Raw genomic sequence first — 18,539 nt, 5'->3', positions numbered from 1 at the left:
CACGATGGAGCCGAGTGCGGGGCCGCCGCCGCCGCTCGTGGTCAAGGTAATGCGCATGTCTGCGCCGGTCCTTGCCGCGCGTTCGGTGCCGGTATTCGAGACATCCAAAGAGTCGGGGTCGGCGCTCGGCGCAGCGTCGGGCGTCGAGGCGTTCGACCCAGCCGCCTGGGACGCCGTCCAGGCGAGCTATGCACGCGGCAGCGACCGTGTCTTTACCGAGGCGGAGCCGACGCTGCGCGATGCGACATACACGGACCACTTGGTCCTCCCTTCGTCGTTTGGGACGGTCGGTGCGTGTCTTTTCTAACGCAGCTGTCGGCGAGACGTTTAGCGTGTTGGTAAGTGTGACGAACGAGTCGGACGCGCCGGTCCAAGGTGTCCGCCTGCAGGTGGACATGCAGGCGGGTGGCCCGGACGCCTCGCATCCGCTTGAGTACGTCCTGTCGTACGCGCCAGAGAGCGACGCCAGCGCGCCGCCGGCCGTGGTCGAGCTCGCGCCGCGTGCGCGCCTCACCCTCGTCGCGCGCCACGAGATCGGGACGATGGCGCAGCATGCGCTCGTGTGTCGCGTGCGCTGCGACTTGCCGACGAGCGGCGAGGAGCATTGGATGACCAAGTACGTGCCTATGCTCACCAGACTGTACAAATTCTCCGTCCAGCCTCCTCCGATCGCATTGCACACCACGTCGCAAGGCGTCCGCAGCCGCGCACTGGCCATGCACCCTGATGTGCGTGTGCGTGAGCGTGTGTATATCCAGGTGCAGGTGCACAACGTATCGCCCCGGCCGGTGGTCCTGGAGGAGCTGCGCCTCGATACGCAGCCGGCGAACGACGCCTGGACCTGGCACCTCGTCGATGCGCTGGATACGGGAAGCACCGCGCGGCACTTGCAGCCGAAAGACGTGCGCCAGTACGTCTTTGTGCTCGCGCCGAGCAGCGAGGCGGTGCTGGAAAAGGCGACGCTCGCGCAGCTCGCCGCCGCGCCGGCCGACAAGCGCTTGGTCAGTGTCGTGCATCCGCTCGGCACGATCGTCGCGCACTGGCGCGTGCCGAATGCCGAGCCTGGCGTGCTCAAAATTGGGCCGATTCAGCGCGGCGTTAATATGCCCGTTCCGCCTGCGCTCGATGGTCTTCCCCGCCTGTTTGCGACCGCGCACCTCGCCGCGCTGCCGCAAGCATTTGTCGCTGAGGCCGCGGCCGAGCTGACAGTGCACGTCGCAGTGCATGCCCTCGACGGCGCTCAGCGCACGTACGACCTCGCGCTCGTCGCCGCCGACGGTACGTGGCTGAACATGAGCCTGCTCGGCCCCGCGTACCGCGCGATTCCCCACGTCACGGAGCATGCCGAGGTGCGCATTTCTGTCCTCCCTCTCAAGGCCGGCGTCGTGCAGAGCGGCGGCATGGCGCTCATGCTCACGTCGTACACCGAGGGCGCGACGACCGTCCCCGTGTCTCCACCCCACATCCTGCGCGAGTGGCCGTGTTTCGTGGAACTGGTTACTATTGACACGGGCTAATATACCTACTTGGACTTGGCGGCCTCGGCGCGCTGCTTGGAAGCCTGCTCTGTGCGGAACTGAGTGATGAGGCGCCCCGTCTCGTTCTTGAGCCACTTTTGCAGCTCAGGGCGGTAGCCGAAGAAGAAGAGCACCTCCAAGAAGACAAAGAGTGGCGCAAGAACCAGCGCGCCGAGCAAGTTGTCCAGGAGCGCCGGCGCACGCCCCTCGTGCACGCCGTGGCCGTAGAACTGCGCGATCCAGCCAAAGAGGAAGACGCCGAGCGCAATCTGCTGGCCCTTGGGGTGGTATTCGATCAGCGCCCAGCTCACAAAGTAGTAGGCGGCCCACAGAGGCGAGAGGAGCGTCGCAGCCGCCACATCGAGCACCGCGTAGTAGGCGAGGTAAACCACGCTGAGAAACGAGGCAAGGTTGAGGTGTTGGTAGACGCTGTTCGGCACATGCTTTGCGAGAAAGGTGCTCAACTCATGGAGTGGCGTCTGCGCAAACTGGGGCAGCTGGCGCGCGACATTGTCGAGACTGAAGCCGGTAGTGAGCAGCAGCGACAGAATCGACATGTAGATCAGAGGCACACAGATGATGTGAATGAATACATTCACATTGTTCGTGTGGTATGCACCGTAGAACGCAAGCTGTTCCCGCAGGCTCAGAGGATTCGCAGACAGACCCATGATGTCGTGGGGGCGCACGAGCCTCGCCCCCAAACGTTGCCCAACACTGGGAACTAATTGGTCACGTGGACGCTACGGAGCATTAATGAGGAGGACCGAGGCCGTGCTCGCGGGCGATCGCGGCGAGGCGGTTGTGCTCCACAATGTCCACCTGCTCCCACGGGAAGTCGATCCAGACCGGCGGCGTGGTTTCGGCGGCGTAGTAGTACACACCGGTGCTCACGCCGTTCTCGATCTTCTCCGCGGCAGCCGACTCGAGGACAGGAAGCTCGGCACGCTTCGGGCCAAGCTTGTTGTGCACAACAAAGATGGCGAACCGGGTGGGGGGGAGCTTGGCCTGCTCCTCAGGTGTCAGCGACGCAAACGCCTCCTTGACGTCCTTCAAAAGCTCGTGGTACGCATAGCTGAGTTAGTCCGTAGCACCTACTGTAGCGTCGTGCGCGAGTCGTCGACCTCGTCCTGGGGTAAGCTAATGCCACGTACCACAATAAGCACATTCTTGCCGAGCAGGCCGCCAGCGTCCTTCTTGTCGCCCTGCGACGAGGAGCTGCTGCCAGAGTCGAGCCACTGCGTACGGACGACCTCCTTGCCGATCGCCTCCTCCGAGACACCGGCCACCTCCTCGTACAGGCTCAGGCCGATCGCCTGGATCGGAACATTGCGCATCTTCGACGTCGCCTCGTCCTTCTTCTTCAGGAAGGTACGCAGGACGCGCGCAGGGAAGAAACCGCCGCCGCCGATCGCGACCATTAGGTCGGGGTTGAACTCGTCGCGCACTTTGTTCGAGATATCGCGGATCAGGACATGGATGTCTTCGTACGTGGGGCGCCAGTGGTCATCGGGGAGGCCGACGGATTTCGGGTCTACCATGGTCAAAAAATGTCGATGCACGAAGCGATAGCCGTTGACAAATCAGCTCAAAATTCGCCCATTTACCTATATCCCCGATCTTCTGATGCCTAGAGAAACCCGATACGAGGCGTGTACTAACCAGGCCGGGGGGGTGAGGGGTGGAGCACGTAGATCGGGCCTGACCGACCCATTGATGCATAGGCATAAAACACTGTAGACGATGTATCCCAACAAGGATTCTATAGAAACTCGCCTTGGCGTCTCTCGAGCTTGCTCAAACGGACACCCAAGGCGACATGCGTATCGTCTACCCAACCCTTTATCGCAGCTCACGTACCTTGCGCACCTACCGTGCGCCTACCACACACCTATCTCGCACATACCCATAATACAAAAAATTGCACGTCCCACACGCGCCTAGCGTGTCCCAAGTCCGTTGTTCCATAGTTGGGGCGCACCCAACAAGCCGCGTGGGGAACTTCGTGTGGAGGGCTGAGTGGGAATTACGCAGGCCGCAAAACGGCACGGGGACCGCAGCGCGACCCAAAAGTGCACTGACTCTTGACCAAGTTGGTAGCAATTGCTGTGTACACCAGCAATGAGCCGGCTTTCTCTGAACATGCTATCCACCCGGATTGCACGCCCCTCGGCGCTGGTATGTACTCTAGGCCCTGTGCGAACACGACTAACCCCAGCAATCGGCCCGCCTGCCGCGTGTGCTTGCCACGCCGCGGACGGCTGTGCAAGGTGCGCGCAGTGTGCACCTTGTCGCGGACAGCGCAAAGCCCGAGGGATCGATCCCCAAGTCGGACTCGGAGCCCTTTGTGCTGAAGCTGAGCGACGAGTCGTTCAAGAGCTTCAAGATTGATGCGCCCACCGACGAGATCAAGGTGACCAAGGAGCAGCTTGTGCACCTCTACAGCGAGATGGTCAAGATGCGCCGCATGGAAGTGGCTGCCGACCAGCAGTACAAACACAAGCTTATCCGTGGTTTCTGCCACCTTTCGATCGGCCAGGTAAGTCTCTTACCCGAGTGTGCTAACGACAGGAAGCCGTTGCGGTCGGCATGGAGGCTGCGATCAAGCCCGATGACAACCTGATCACTGCGTACCGCTGCCATACCTTTGCGGTGCAGCGTGGCGGTACGATCAAGGGCATGTTGGCCGAGCTGATGGGCCGTGGCGATGGTATGTCGAAGGGCAAGGGTGGCTCGATGCACGTTTACACCCCCAACTTCTTCGGTGGTAACGGTATCGTGGGTGCGCAGGTCCCGCTCGGTGCCGGTCTTGCCTTTGCGCAGAAGTACAACAAGTCGGACCACGCGACGTTCACGCTCTACGGTGACGGTGCCTCGAACCAGGGCCAGGTCTTTGAGGCGTTCAACATGGCGCAGCTGTGGAAGCTCCCCTGTGTGTTCATCTGCGAGAACAACAAGTACGGCATGGGTACGAGCGCCGAGCGCAGCTCGATGAACACCGAGTTCTACACCCGTGGTGATGCGATTCCCGGTATTCAAGTGAATGCCATGGACGTGCTCGCGGTGATGCGCGGCACGGAGTTCGCGCGTGAATACACGACCTCTGGCAAGGGCCCGCTGCTGATGGAGCTGGTGACCTACCGCTACGGTGGCCACTCGCTGTCGGACCCCGGTACGACCTATCGTACGCGTGAGGAGATCCAGAAGATGCGCAGCTCTTCGGACCCCATCCAGGGCCTCAAGACCCAGATCCTCGAGTGGGGCATCCTCGAGGAGTCCGAGCTGAAGAAGGTCGACAAGGCCGCCAAGGAGGAGGTTGACAAGGCCGTCGAGGAGGCCAAGAACAGCCCTGAGCCGGAAGTCGACACGCTTTTCAAGGATATCTAGTACGTGCTCACTATGAAACTAACCTCAGCGTCGAGGGCACCGAGCCCGACTGGATGCGCGGCCGCGAGCGCGAGGAGATCCACCGCTTCCGCTAAGTAGCCACGATGCCGCGCCGTAGACGCACGTGACTCTTCTGGTCGCAGGCCGCCGACGGCGCGCGGAGGATTGCACTCTGCCCATTCTCCCTTGCCGTGGCGCCTGGGATCGAGTAGGGGCACAGACACTGGGCGAGCCCCTAGAATAGCTACTACACGATGGCGTCTTTGCACTTTTGCGCCGAGTGCAACAATCTGCTGTATCCCGAGGCGGATCGGACGAATCACGTCCTGATGTACGCCTGCCGCAACTGCCCCTACCGCACCGAGGCGGCCTCGCCCTTGGTCTTTAGGAACGATCTCAAGAATATTTCCAAGGAGCAGCCGGGTGTGATTGACGAGCTGATGACGGATCCGACGCTGCGCCGGACGCACGACCTTACCTGCCCCAGCTGCGGTCACCAGGAGGCTGTCATGTTCCAGGATCAGAGCAAGCGCACCTTTAACAAGATGATCCTGTTCTACGTGTGCTGCTACTGCAACTTCCTGTTCCAGGACGAGCCGGTGAAGCGTCCCCACGAAGAAGTCGAGTAAGCTCATCGTCCTGCTCCCCCCCTCCCAACCCCAAAAATGTGTTGTCGTGAGAGCGTATCACGAATTCATATATAGTCTATACCCATACCTACTCTCTCGTATGTCTATTGCGCGCGTGCATCGCAGGCCTTGACGCGTCGTGCGCGGCCCACGCGCCCCCCGCATGGCGGCGCTGTCGGATCATTTCGGAGACCGGTTGGGAGTGGAGGACCTACTAGGCTGCCCGTTCCCTGTTTCTCCCCGCCGGCCAATCAGCGCACGCCGAAATCCAATCGCAGGCGCGCCGGCAAAGGGTGAAGTCCGCTCCATCCTACATCGCGCTACGGCAGAACCTAGGAAAATGTCGATGCGTTCTCTTGTCGGGCTGAACAAGCAAGTGCCGAGCCAGGCCTACATGCGCGTGCTGGCTAGCGGTATGCGTGGTTTCCACGCTGGTACGTACCCGGCACTGCCCAGGACGGACGAGACTAACCCCCAGCTCGTCCCACGGCCGTGGATGCGACCAAGACCCGTTCGTTCGGCGGTCCCCGCATCTACCCCTCCAGCGGCTGTATGTATAGAAAAGAGGGGTACAGTACTAACGAGCAGCCTACATCAACGGCACCGTGAACGACCCTACGGTATACCCCAAGCCCGATGCGACGCACGGCTCGTACCACTGGGCCTTTGAGCGCCTGATCTCTGCCTCGCTCGTTCCCATCTGCGCTGTCGCCGCGGCGAAGCACGGCATGTCCGGCGTGGTGGACGGTGTTTTGTCGGTGACCCTGCTACTGCACTCTCACATTGGTTTCGAGAACGTCGTGACTGACTACGTCGAGAAGCGCAAGTTCCCCATTGCCGGCCCTGCGCTCAACTGGTTCATTCGCAGCTTCACGGTCGCTTCCGCCATCGGTCTTTACGGTACGTACGCCAGCGCGGGACTGACCCCCAGAGTTCAACACGAGTGCGTATATTTCACGCAGACGACGAGCGCCTTGGCTTCTTTTTGGCCGTGCGCGCGGCGTCTGCTTGCCATTAGGACACCTACTGACACTAGCCTTCTTGGCGCTTGACCACAGACGACATTGGTACGTTTTTTTCTACCGAAAACACTAACACCAGGCCTGACTGAGCTGATTGCCAAGCTCTGGACTGCGTAATTGCACGCGTGCCTACCTCATATAGTCTGTAGCATGGCGCTGTGCATTGGATGACTTGCTGGCTTGGTATAGCTGCGACTGGACACTGCAGCCGGGCTGCCTGGGCCGGCCTAGCGGGCGGCTCGCAACATCGATGAATTCCAGCCAATCAGCGGCGCCAATGTGTCGTGCATTCGGAAGCAAGGCGCGGCACAGAAAGGCCGCCGGGGTGCCGCCCAGGCTCTGCGCTCTGCGTTTCGTCAGTTCGCTGGACGAAAATGGCTACCCTGCCAAAGCCTAACTTGTCCAAGCAGGGACAAGTTACCGTTGTCCTCGGGTCCCAATGGGGCGATGAGGGCAAGGGTACGTACGCCCTCGAGGGGATTCCGGCTAACCTCAGGTAAACTCACCGACATGCTGTCGGGTGAGATGGACATCTGCGCGCGGTGTGCGGGCGGCAACAACGCCGGCCACACGATCGTGGCGAACGTTGGTCCTGACCAAGTCAAGACCAAGTTCGATTTCCATCTCCTCCCGTCCGGTACGTGGATTCTCTGACGCAGGTCTGGTCAACCCCCGTTGTGTTGGTTTCATCGGCAGCGGTGTCGTGGTGCACGTCCCCTCGTTCTTCAGCGAGCTCGACACGATCGAAAAGAAGGGTACGTGGTATGACTGACCCAGGTCTCAAGTGCGACAACCGCCTGTTTTTGTCGGACCGTGCGCACCTCGTGTTTGACTTCCACCAGGTCGTCGATGGCCTGAAGGAGGTCGAGCTGGGCGGCAGCAGTATCGGTACCACCAAGAAGGGTATCGGTCCCGCGTACTCCTCCAAGGCGTCGCGCTCGGGTCTGCGCGTGCACCACCTGTACGACTTCGAGACCTTTGCGCAAAAGTTCCGCAAGCTCGTCGAGGGCCGCATCAAGCGCTACGGCAACTTTGAGTACGACACCGAGGGAGAGATCGCTCGCTACCGTGCCTTTGCCGAGCGCCTGCGTCCGTTTGTCGTGGACGGTGTGACGTTCATCCACTCGATGCTCTCGTCGAACCGCCGCGTGCTGGTCGAGGGTGCGAACGCGCTGATGCTCGACCTGGACTACGGTACCTATCCGTTCGTCACGTCGTCTTCGACGGGCATCGGTGGTGTATGCACGGGTCTCGGTATCCCTCCGCAGAGCATCGGCAAGGTGATTGGTGTCACGAAGGCATACACGTCGCGTGTCGGCGCCGGTCCTTTCCCGACCGAGCTGAACGACGACATCATGACGCACCTGCAGGAGGTCGGCGCCGAGTACGGCACGACCACCGGCCGTCGGCGCCGCTGCGGCTGGCTGGACCTGGTGATGATGCGCTACTCGTGCCTCATCAACGGCTACACCTGCCTGAACCTGACCAAACTCGACGTCCTGGACGGCATCAAGGAGATCAAGGTCGCTACGAGCTACACCATCCAGGGCAAAGAGCTCGCCAGCTTCCCGGCGGACCTCAACATGCTCGCAAAGGTCGAGGTGCAATACAAGACCTTCCCGGGCTGGGAGGGTCCCATCTCGGAGATCACCGAGTACGACCAACTGCCCCAGACCTGCCGCGAGTACGTCGAGTTCATCGAGGACTTCCTCGGTGTGCCGATCGAGTGGATCGGCGTGGGCCCGGCCCGCAAGTCGATGCTCCACCGCCCGGTCGCGGAGAAGTAAGCTAGCACCAAGTAAATTGGATAGAAGTGCAAAATCGCTAAGCACCTATGAACGCGGCGGCGGCGGCGGCGGCGGCGGCATGCTCGAACCAGGCTTGTTGCCGAGGCCAGGGATCGTCTGGCCCGACGTACCGGGCAGCAGCGAAAATTGGCCTTCGCGGAACCACTTGGCATTCGCCTCGTCCGCTTTTTTCTGGCGCGAGGGGTCCACGAGCTCGATGCCTTGCACCGGCGTAAATGACAGCGAGGACGCTGTGCCGGACGTCGACGAGCCGGGGCTGCTGCTGTGCAGCGACAGCGATGGCCGGTTGAGCGTCGCGAGGCGCGCCTTGTTCGCCTTGGACAGCTTCGCCTTGGACGAGGCATTGGCAGTCACGGCGCGGATCTTGCCGCTGGCCTTGGTATTGATCATGCCGAGACCCATGGTCTCGTCAAAGGCGCCGGCCTCTTCCTCTTCCTTGCCGAACTCGACGCGGTTCTGCATCTTGCGCAGCTCCGTAAGACCATGCATCTCGCGGAACTTGCGCGCACGGCGCCCACCACGTCGCTGCTTGCGCCCGCCTTCGTTCGGCACAGGCAGCGCCTTGATGAGCTTCGCAGGTGGCGGCTCCATCAGCTTTTCGATCTTGTGCGCAATCTCTTCGTGCAGGTTCGCGCCGTACTGCCCGTTGCGCTTGGTCCCCGACGCGCTGACGTCCATGCGTGCGGCGAGCGACGCCTTGGCGCCGACCATGCGCAGCGCCTGTGTGCGGTAGTCACTCGGGGTGTTTGCAACGAGGTCGCACTGCGCCAAGTACCCCGAGAAGCGCGTCGAGTTGCCGTGGATGCTCGACAGGCCACTCGCCTGCTTCTTGGAGGCGCCCAGCAAGTGCAGGTTGCACGACGGGATTTTGGCGAGCGCCGCAAGGCCGCCGGCGACACCCACGAGCTTGGTCGCGACGGTCGTGCCGACCAGGGCGGAAAAGTTGGGCGCAAGGAGCGTCATGCGCGACTCGACATACTGCAGAATCTTGCGGCGGTTCGCCTCGAGCTCGTACACCATATCGCACGCCTCCTGAACGCGTTGCCACTCGTCCTCGGGCAGCGGCTGGCCCGTCGTGGTCGAGGCGGTCATGCTGATGACGACGACGGTGCCGTGGGGCAAGATTCCCTCGAGGTCCGACTGCACCAGGTCCTTTTCGTTGCCCATAGCACGCACGGTCTGGATAAACTCCCACGGGTTCAGCACGAGCGTCTCGAGCTCGGGAAACCGTGGCGAGTACCGTTCGCGGATGAACTTGTGCAGCATCATAACTTCATTATCGACCTCGACGGCCATATTGTTGGACCGCACAATTAGGTAGTACTCGGGCGTATCCTCCAAAGCTCCCGCGAGCTCCGGCGCTGGCTGTGCCATGTAGGTGTCGATGGACTGCGTCAGTGGGCACAACGTACATTCAGTAGTTCGGCAAGGGTATCGCTTCCATATAATTTTGAGACAGATCGCGCGCTATCCACGCTCTCTTTGCCAAAGTCCATCGTGTCGAGCATTTCTTGGTCCATCTGCTCCGGCGGGCGCGCTGCACCGTGCGCAAGGCCGAGTTCGGACTCGTCCTGGGCGGCGTGCTCCTGGTCGCCTTCGTGGCCAAAGGCGCCTGCCTCGCCGTCTAGCGCATGCGTATCTCCTTCTTCATGTCCCTGCGGCGGGGGCGCACTCACCTCCTCGCCTTCCGGCTCGAGATCGGCGAGCAGCTCGTCCGCGAGGCTCGCCATATGGTGCACCAATTCTTACGTGAGCCTAGGCACGAACGGCCACGGTGGATCTTGATTTCACGTGATTTGGATAGGCGGACCTTCGGCTAGATAAGAAATTGGATTATCGAGCGGCGCCTCGCGTGGCCGAACGAGTCATCAGTAGTAAAGAACTGCATTTGATTGGGTAAGTGAAACTGCAAAGCGGGGGCGCTTCGAGCAACCGATGCCGGGGCTGACCGGAATACATTTAGCTAAGACAAGAGATAACGCTTTTCTCTCCATCCCTATCCTTGTCTGAGGTCGTGGCGGTTGTCCATCTTTTGCGAAAGAGTGCCCTTTCAACGACAAGAAGAGCTTGCAGTGTGTTTGTGCTGCTGCCGAAGCAGCACCTGAACGCAGTATAGCTAATTGAACTAGTACGTACTTCTTGCCCCGCCCTGGACGCGACTAACACCTTTCAGGCGACTTTTACCAGCAAAAGACTTTATCCCCTCTAGACGACCAGGGTATGTCTTCTATCAACGACTTTTCTACTGCCGGTGTGGATTACAATGGTGACAACCAAGAATTTGTGAAGGAATACGCCTCGACTGAGGCGCTGCAAGACAGCGGATACGAATCGGTGGCGCGCGATGACCAGTCTTGGGCTGGCTCTTTGCCCGCTGCTCAGGGTCTCTACAACCCCGATCTCGAGAAGGATGCGTGTGGTGTCGGTTTCCTGTGCCACATCAAGGGCAAGGCCAACCACAAGATCGTGTCCGACGCCCGCTGGCTCCTTTGCAACATGACCCACCGTGGTGCGACGGGTGCCGACGCGCGCGACGGTGACGGTGCTGGTGTCATGACCGGTATCCCCGATGCGTTCCTGCGCCGCGAAGTGCGCAGCGACCATGACTTTGAGCTCCCCCCTGTCGGCGAATACGCGTGCGGTAACGTGTTCTTCACCTCCAAGGACGAAAAGGCCCGCGCCGAGCATATCAAGCTGTTTGAGCAGATTGCGCAGAAGCTCCACCTGCGCGTGCTCGGCTGGCGTGAAGTGCCGGTGGACAGCTCGATTCTCGGCCCTGCCTCGCGCAGCCGCGAGCCCAAGACGCTGCAGCCTTTCGTGGTGCTGGGTGACTACTACGGCTGGAACTCGAAGAAGAGCGAGGGCAGCGGCACGTTCGACGAGAGCTACTTTGGCCGCCAGCTGTACGTACTGCGCAAGCACGCTACGCACCGCATTGGTCTCCAGAACTGGTTCTACATCTGCTCGCTGAGCCCCTCGAACATTGTATACAAGGGTCAGCTGAGCCCCGTCCAGGTGTACAACTACTACTACGATCTGAACAACGCCTACTACAGCGCGCACTTTGCGCTCGTCCACTCGCGTTTCTCGACCAACACCTTCCCGTCGTGGGACCGCGCTCAGCCGCTCCGCTGGGCCGCCCACAACGGTGAGATCAACACCATCCGCGGAAACAAGAACTGGATGCGTGCTCGCGAGGGCCACCTCCGCTCCGAGGTGTTTGGCGACGAGCTCGACCTGCTCTACCCGATTGTCGAGAACGGCGGTTCGGACTCGGCCGCCTTCGACAATGTGCTCGAGCTGCTTGTGGTGAACAAGGTGCTGACGCTGCCCCAGGCTGTCATGCTTATGGTTCCCGAGGCTTGGCAGGGCAGCGAGAAAGACATGGACCCCGCCAAGGTCGCCTTCTACCAATGGGCTGCCTGCCTGATGGAGCCATGGGACGGTCCCGCGCTCTTCACCTTCTGTGACGGCCGCTACTGTGGTGCGAACCTGGACCGTAACGGTCTGCGCCCCTGTCGCTGGGTGACCACCAACGAGGACATCATGATCTGTGCCTCGGAGGTCGGTACTATCACGATTCCCCCTGAGACGATCACTGCCAAGGGCCGTTTGCGCCCTGGCCGCATGCTCCTTGTGGACACGGTCGAGGGCCGCATTGTCGACGACCGTGAGCTGAAGGCCACGACGTCGCACATTGCCGACTTTGCTGCCTGGATCGAGCACAACCTCTTCCGCATGCCCGACATCACCAAGTCCGTCATGCGCCTGAAGCCTGACAGTGTGCCGCCGCTGGACGACGAGCGCCTGAGCACCGACCCGAAGCTCCGTGCCTTTGGCTACACGGTTGACCAGATCAGCCTGCTCATGCTGCCCATGGTCTCTGACTCGAAGGAGGCGCTCGGCTCGATGGGTAACGACGGTCCGCTTGCATGCATGTCGCAGAACACACGCCTGATCTACGACTACTTCCGCGAGCTCTTCGCGCAGGTGACCAACCCCCCGATCGACCCCATCCGTGAGGCGGTTGTCATGTCGCTCGAGCAATACATCGGTCCCGAGGGCAACCTGCTCGGTCTCGACGAGCAGCAGTGCAACCGTATCCAGCTGCCGAGTCCCGTGCTCAGCATGGAGGACATGGCCTCGCTGAAGCAGATGAACGCCGCCTACCCCGGCTGGGAGACTAAGACCATCGACATCACGTTTGAGCACAGCGAGGGTGTTGCTGGCTACGAGCGCACGCTCGACCGCGTCTGCGCCGAGGTGTCGCAGGCCATCAAGGACAACTTCAAGGTCGTGGTGCTTTCGGACCGCAACGTGAGCGAGTCGCGTGTGGCCATCAGCTCGCTTATTGCCTGCGGTGGTGTCCATCACCACCTGATCCGCAACAAGCAGCGCAGCAGCATTGCGCTTGTTGTCGAGACGGCCGAGGCCCGCGAGGTGCACCACGTCTGTGTGCTCGTTGGCTACGGTGCCGACGCCATCTGCCCCTGGCTCGCTCAGGAGGCCGTGATGAAGATCGGCCGCGAGGGTCTTTCGAAGAAGGACCTCTCGCCCGAGGAGCTCACCGTCAACTGGCGCCACGCCGTCGACGGTGGTATCCTCAAGGTCATGTCCAAGATGGGTATTTCCACTCTTGCCTCGTACAAGGGTGCGCAGATCTTTGAGGCGCTCGGTCTCGACAACACGGTCATTGACCGCTGCTTTGCCGGTACTGCCTCGCGTGTCCAGGGCTCGACCTTTGCGATGCTCGCTGCGGACGCCTTTGAGATGCACGAGCAGGCGTGGCCCAAGCGCCAGACCGTGCACTTCAACGGCCTCCCCGAGAACGGCGAGTACCACTGGCGTGACGGTGGTGAGCCGCACATCAACGACCCCAACTGTATTGCCGCTCTCCAGGACGCCACGCGCCAGAAGAACCAGGCTGCGTGGGACACTTACTCGAAGGCGTCGCGCGACATGGTCGAGAAGACGACGCTCCGTGGTCTGCTCGACTTTGACTTCTCCAAGGCGCGCCCGATCCCCGTCGACCAGGTGGAGCCTTGGACGGAGATTGCGCAGCGCTTCTGCACGGGTGCCATGTCCTACGGTTCGATCTCGATGGAGGCGCACTCGGCGCTCGCCATTGCCATGAACCGTCTCGGCGGTAAGTCGAACACGGGTGAGGGTGGTGAGGACCCCGAGCGTTCGATCCCCCTGCCGAACGGCGACTCGCTCCGTTCCAAGATCAAGCAGATCGCCTCGGGTCGTTTCGGTGTCACCTCCTACTACCTCTCCGACTCGGACGAGCTGCAAATCAAGCTCGCGCAGGGTGCCAAGCCCGGTGAGGGTGGTGAGCTGCCCGGCCACAAGGTGTCGGAGTCGATCGCGCGTACGCGTCACAGTACCGCGGGTGTCGGTCTGATTAGCCCGCCCCCCCACCACGACATCTACTCGATTGAGGACTTGAAGCAGCTCATTTACGACCTGAAGTGCTCGAACCCCCGGTCGCGCGTCAGTGTCAAGCTCGTGTCCGAGGTCGGTGTGGGTATCGTCGCCTCGGGTGTCGCCAAGGCGAAGGCCGACCACGTGCTGATTGCCGGCCACGACGGTGGTACGGGTGCCTCGCGCTGGACGGGTATCAAGTACGCCGGTCTGCCCTGGGAGCTGGGTCTTGCCGAGACGCACCAGACGCTTGTCCTCAACGACTTGCGTGGCCGTGTGACTGTGCAGACCGACGGTCAGCTGCGCACGGGTCGTGACCTTGCGATGGCCTGTCTGCTCGGTGCCGAGGAGTGGGGCTTCTCGACCGCGCCGCTTATTTCGATGGGCTGTATCATGATGCGCAAGTGCCACTTGAACACCTGCCCCGTCGGTATCGCGACGCAGGACCCCAAGCTGCGCGAGAAGTTTGCCGGCCAGCCCGAGCACGTAATCAACTTCTTCTACTACCTCGCCGAGGAGATGCGTGCGATCATGGCCAAGCTTGGTTTGCGTACCGTCAACGAGATGGTGGGTCGTTCGGACCTGCTCCGCGTGGACGAGTCGCTGCGCACGCCCAAGACCTCGAACCTGAACCTGGGCGCGATGCTCAAGCCTGCGTTTGAGATGCGCCCCGGTGCGGCGACCTACAAGGTGCGCCAGCAGGACCACAAGCTGTACATTCGTCTCGACAACAAATTCATTGACGAGGCGGAGCCGGCGCTGCAGGGCGGTCTGCCTGTGCAGATCGAATGCCAGGTGGTCAACACGGACCGTGCGCTCGGTACGACCCTCTCCTACCGCGTCTCGAAGCAGTTCGGTGAGGAGGGTCTCCCCCGCGACACGATCCACATCAACGCCAAGGGCAGTGCCGGTCAGTCGTGCGGTGCGTTCCTCGCGCCGGGTATCACGCTCGAGCTCGAGGGTGACGCCAACGACTACGTCGGCAAGGGTCTGTCGGGTGGTCGCCTGATCGTCTACCCCCCCAAGGTGTCGAGCTTTAAGCCGGAGGAGAACGTCATTGTGGGTAACACGTGTCTGTACGGTGCCACCCGCGGTAACGCTTACTTCGCCGGTATTGCTGCCGAGCGCTTTGCGGTGCGTAACTCGGGTGCGCACGCCGTCGTCGAGGGTGTCGGTGACCACGGTTGTGAGTACATGACCGGTGGTCGCGTCGTCGTCCTTGGTAGCACCGGCCGCAACTTTGCTGCCGGTATGAGCGGTGGTATTGCCTACGTTCTCGACATGAACCGCGACTTTTCGTCGAAGTGCAACATGGAGATGGTTGAGCTCGGCAGCGTGCGCGACCCCCACGAGATTGCGGAGCTGCGCAACCTGCTCGAGGACCACCGCCACTACACGGGCTCGTCGGTGGCCGAACATGTCATCCATGAGTTCCACCACCTCCTGCCCCGCTTCGTGCGTGTCATGCCGACGGACTACAAGCAGGTCCTCGAGGCCCAGGCGGCCAAGGCTGCCGAGGAGAAGAAGAAGTCGAGCCACGTCGACCTTCTCGGTACCCTCTCGCGCCGCGGCAGCCAGGTCGACATCACCGCGGAGGACGAGACCGACAAGGATGCCAAGCCGCACGAGCCGTCGGTCACCGACATGGAGGATGCGATGCTCGACGAGGACCTTGCGCAGGCGCGTGCCGGCAAGCTCGACAAGATGCGCGGCTTTATGAAGTACAAGCGTCGTGGCGAGTCGTACCGCAACGCGGGTGCGCGTGTGAAGGACTTCCGCGAGCTCTCCAAGCGTCTCACCGACACCGAGCTCAAGCTGCAGACCGCGCGCTGCATGGACTGTGGTGTACCCTTCTGCCAGTCGGACAGCGGTTGCCCCATCTCCAACATTATCCCCAAGTGGAACGACCTCGTGTTCAAGGGCCAGTGGCGCGATGCGCTCAACCGTCTCTTGATGACGAACAACTTCCCCGAGTTCACTGGTCGTGTGTGCCCTGCGCCCTGCGAGGGCGCCTGTGTGCTGGGCATCATCGAGAGCCCGGTCGGCATCAAGTCGATCGAGTGCGCGATCATCGACCGCGCCTGGGAGGAGGGCTGGATGGTGCCGCGCATCCCCGAGGTGCGCACCGGCAAGACGGTGGCCGTCATCGGCTCGGGTCCTGCCGGTCTCGCGTGCGCCGACCAGCTGAACCGCGCCGGCCACTCGGTGACGGTGTACGAGCGTGCGGACCGCGTCGGTGGTCTGCTCATGTACGGTATCCCCAACATGAAGCTCGACAAGCACGTCGTCGACCGCCGTGTGAACCTCATGGCCGATGAGGGCGTGCAGTTCATCACCTCGACCGAGGTGGGCTGTGACGTCGACGCCGCGGACCTTCACGCGCAGAACGACGCGGTGGTCTTTGCGACGGGCGCCACTTGGCCGCGCGATCTCAAGATCCCCGGCCGCGAGGCGGACGGTGTGCACTTTGCTATGGAGTACCTTACTTCGACCACTGCGTCGCTCCTGTCGCACCAGCTGCAGGAGGGTACCTACCTCAGCGCCAAGGGCAAGCACGTTGTCGTGATTGGCGGTGGTGACACGGGTAACGACTGTATCGGTACTGCGGTGCGCCACGGTGCTGCGTCGGTGACCAACTTCGAGCTGCTGCCCCAGCCGCCCGAGGAGCGTGCGCCGAACAACCCCTGGCCGCAGTGGCCTCGTGTCTTCCGCACGGACTATGGTCACTCGGAGGTGAAGGCCAAGTGGGGCAGCGACCCCCGCGAGTTCTGCATCTCGACGACCGACTTTGAGCGCGACGAGAGCGGCAAGCTCGTGGCGCTCAACACGGTGCGCGTTGCGTGGGAGCTTGACGCGAGCGGCAAGTGGCAGATGAACAAGGTGCCGGGCAGCGAGAAGCGCTTCCCTTGCGATCTCTGCTTCCTGGCCCTGGGTTTCCTTGGCCCCGAGAACGAGGCGATCAAGTCGCTCGAGCTCAAGCAAGATGCCCGCAGCAACATTCTCGCCGACACGGTCAAGGGTAAGCACCCCTACAAGACGTCGGTCGACCGCGTATACGCTGCCGGCGACTGCCGTCGCGGCCAGTCGCTGATTGTGTGGGGTATCCAGGAGGGACGCGCCTGCGCCGCCCAGGTCGACACGGATCTCATGTCCAACTCGTACCTGCCGTGGGCCGGTAGCATTCCTCACCGCATTTACGTCCCGGAGGCCGTGGAGCAGCCCCCTGCGACGACTGTAAAGACCGAGGCATAGAATACGTACCGTAAGCTGTGTGTGTGCTAAGACCGGGCGCTATCTCCGATAGCCAATCAGCAGCGACCGAATCGGAGCACTGCCAATCTCTCCACGCTCTTCCCCGATCCGCGTGGTGACGACGCGTGGTGGCAAGATGGGGTCGTACGTCGCCGCACCTCCCGCGCATCGAGCGCAGGAAGACAGGCACGGGAATGAGCCCCTGACCAATGGACAGGGCCATGGTTCGCGTGCGCCCGCCTTTTCGTTTGTGTGTCTCGGTGTGGGCGGAGGGCCGCTGGAGACCAACTGCTCGGGATACCTGATGAAGCCTGCCGATCAGCCCTGGAGCGCGGGCACGACACTTGTCGAGGCAGGATCATGGCTCGGATCGCTGGTGGAGCTGCTGCGCGATCCCGCGACATCACCGCTGCATGACGCCGATTTTCCTCCGGGCCTCTCGCCGGAAGCGCAGGCCGAACATGTCAACGCGTGGGTCAACCAAGCGCTTATCTCTCACGGGCATCTGGACCATATCTTTGGGCTTGTGCTGGCCTCGACCGCACAGCGCGTCCAGCGGCCCGTGTACGGGCTGCAAGACACCCTAGATACCATCCTGAGCGTCTTTAACGGACGCGTCTGGCCAAAACTGGCCTCGTATGACCAGCAAGACCCCATGGCCTTTTACCATTTACGACCGTACGTCGCCTTGCTCACACAGAATGGAACTGGAAAAGAAGTACAAGCTCAGCGATGTCTTGTCGGTCACGCCGTATCCCGTGAGCCACGGCATGTCACTCTTGGCGCACGACACGGCCGGGTTCCGGCCGATCATCGCACCGAACCCCACTCCTTGCTCGTTCCATTCGGGACACATTTCTTCCACGGTGTCGACTGCTTTTCTTTTTACACACACGGTCCTGGACTGCGACGTGCTGTTCATGGGCGACGTTGAGCCTGATGCAGTCGGCGGCAGCCAGCGCAACCAGGCGATGTGGCAGGCCATTGCGCCGCGTGTAGCGCAAGGCAAGCTACGCGCGATCTTTATCGAGTGCAGCTTTGGGTCTGATCAGCCCAACGAGTACCTCTTTGGGCACCTCACGCCAAGGCACCTCTACGACGAGCTGCGTGCGCTCGAGGACGCGGGCAATGCCGTGCTGGGCGATATAGAAGCAGGCCAGTGCCTCGCGGGGATGAAGTGCGTCGTGATCCACGTCAAGGACATGATGCTTCCGAGCTCGAGCACGCCGCCGTGCCGCCTGCCGGCTAACACTGCGCCCGAGGCCATTGCCGCCCACGCGGGAGCGCCCAAGCTGCTCCCGGTGGACTTGCGCGCACAGATTCAAAACGAGCTCGCGGTTCTCGAGGAGAAGTATGGACTCGGCGTCGAGTTTCACGTCGCACGGCGGGGGGACCGGATTGGTACGTCGCCCAGACTCACCCAGAATGCTGATTTACCCTGTAATATATACTATGGCTACCTGCCAATGCGATATGTAGAGTGCCTTGGAGGCTGAAAGA

At 61.8% G+C, this 18,539-nt stretch overlaps 9 protein-coding genes across 9 annotated transcripts; 6 read left to right on the top strand and 3 right to left on the bottom strand.

The window, feature by feature from the left end:
* Nucleotides 1-4: 4 nt before the first annotated feature.
* Nucleotides 5-1,517, top strand: MJAP1_001025 (uncharacterized protein; the record flags this gene model as incomplete). The annotated part of the gene is made up of 2 exons (XM_060264991.1): nt 5-290; nt 313-1,517. 2 exons carry the CDS (start codon nt 5-7, stop codon nt 1,515-1,517), a joined length of 1,491 nt encoding a protein of 496 aa, XP_060120974.1.
* A 5-nt stretch (nt 1,518-1,522) lies between these two features.
* On the bottom strand, nt 1,523-2,188 carry MJAP1_001024 (uncharacterized protein; the record flags this gene model as incomplete). The annotated part of the gene is made up of 1 exon (XM_060264990.1): nt 1,523-2,188. One exon carries the CDS (start codon nt 2,186-2,188, stop codon nt 1,523-1,525), a length of 666 nt encoding a protein of 221 aa, XP_060120973.1.
* Nucleotides 2,189-2,270: 82 nt separating this feature from the next.
* Nucleotides 2,271-3,058, bottom strand: MJAP1_001023 (uncharacterized protein; the record flags this gene model as incomplete). Its single annotated transcript, XM_060264989.1, has 3 exons — nt 2,271-2,592; nt 2,616-2,647; nt 2,672-3,058. The coding sequence occupies 3 exons, from the start codon at nt 3,056-3,058 to the stop codon at nt 2,271-2,273; spliced, it is 741 nt and encodes a 246-aa protein (XP_060120972.1).
* A 601-nt stretch (nt 3,059-3,659) lies between these two features.
* On the top strand, nt 3,660-4,904 carry PDA1 (pyruvate dehydrogenase (acetyl-transferring); the record flags this gene model as incomplete). The annotated part of the gene is made up of 3 exons (XM_060264988.1): nt 3,660-3,695; nt 3,736-4,056; nt 4,089-4,904. 3 exons carry the CDS (start codon nt 3,660-3,662, stop codon nt 4,902-4,904), a joined length of 1,173 nt encoding a protein of 390 aa, XP_060120971.1.
* A 254-nt stretch (nt 4,905-5,158) lies between these two features.
* RPB9 (DNA-directed RNA polymerase II core subunit rpb9) lies at nt 5,159-5,533 on the top strand (the record flags this gene model as incomplete). Its single annotated transcript, XM_060264987.1, has 1 exon — nt 5,159-5,533. One exon carries the CDS (start codon nt 5,159-5,161, stop codon nt 5,531-5,533), a length of 375 nt encoding a protein of 124 aa, XP_060120970.1.
* Nucleotides 5,534-5,873: 340 nt separating this feature from the next.
* On the top strand, nt 5,874-8,342 carry ADE12 (adenylosuccinate synthase; the record flags this gene model as incomplete). Its single annotated transcript, XM_060264986.1, has 10 exons — nt 5,874-5,967; nt 6,012-6,083; nt 6,122-6,433; nt 6,465-6,476; nt 6,592-6,600; nt 6,635-6,668; nt 6,973-6,980; nt 7,052-7,192; nt 7,215-7,310; nt 7,333-8,342. The coding sequence occupies 10 exons, from the start codon at nt 5,874-5,876 to the stop codon at nt 8,340-8,342; spliced, it is 1,788 nt and encodes a 595-aa protein (XP_060120969.1).
* Nucleotides 8,343-8,387: 45 nt separating this feature from the next.
* On the bottom strand, nt 8,388-10,093 carry PRP31 (U4/U6-U5 snRNP complex subunit prp31; the record flags this gene model as incomplete). The annotated part of the gene is made up of 2 exons (XM_060264985.1): nt 8,388-9,752; nt 9,839-10,093. 2 exons carry the CDS (start codon nt 10,091-10,093, stop codon nt 8,388-8,390), a joined length of 1,620 nt encoding a protein of 539 aa, XP_060120968.1.
* A 490-nt stretch (nt 10,094-10,583) lies between these two features.
* Nucleotides 10,584-17,039, top strand: GLT1 (alanine dehydrogenase; the record flags this gene model as incomplete). Its single annotated transcript, XM_060264984.1, has 1 exon — nt 10,584-17,039. One exon carries the CDS (start codon nt 10,584-10,586, stop codon nt 17,037-17,039), a length of 6,456 nt encoding a protein of 2,151 aa, XP_060120967.1.
* A 136-nt stretch (nt 17,040-17,175) lies between these two features.
* On the top strand, nt 17,176-18,471 carry PDE1 (3',5'-cyclic-nucleotide phosphodiesterase; the record flags this gene model as incomplete). Its single annotated transcript, XM_060264983.1, has 3 exons — nt 17,176-17,717; nt 17,740-18,440; nt 18,464-18,471. The coding sequence occupies 3 exons, from the start codon at nt 17,176-17,178 to the stop codon at nt 18,469-18,471; spliced, it is 1,251 nt and encodes a 416-aa protein (XP_060120966.1).
* Nucleotides 18,472-18,539: the final 68 nt, after the last annotated feature.

The sequence above is a fragment of the Malassezia japonica genome, chromosome 1, assembly GCF_029542785.1.
Source record: "Malassezia japonica chromosome 1, complete sequence".
NCBI classification, from domain to species: Eukaryota; Fungi; Basidiomycota; class Malasseziomycetes; order Malasseziales; family Malasseziaceae; genus Malassezia; species Malassezia japonica.
This window is presented reverse-complemented; position numbering and strand designations above follow the sequence as displayed.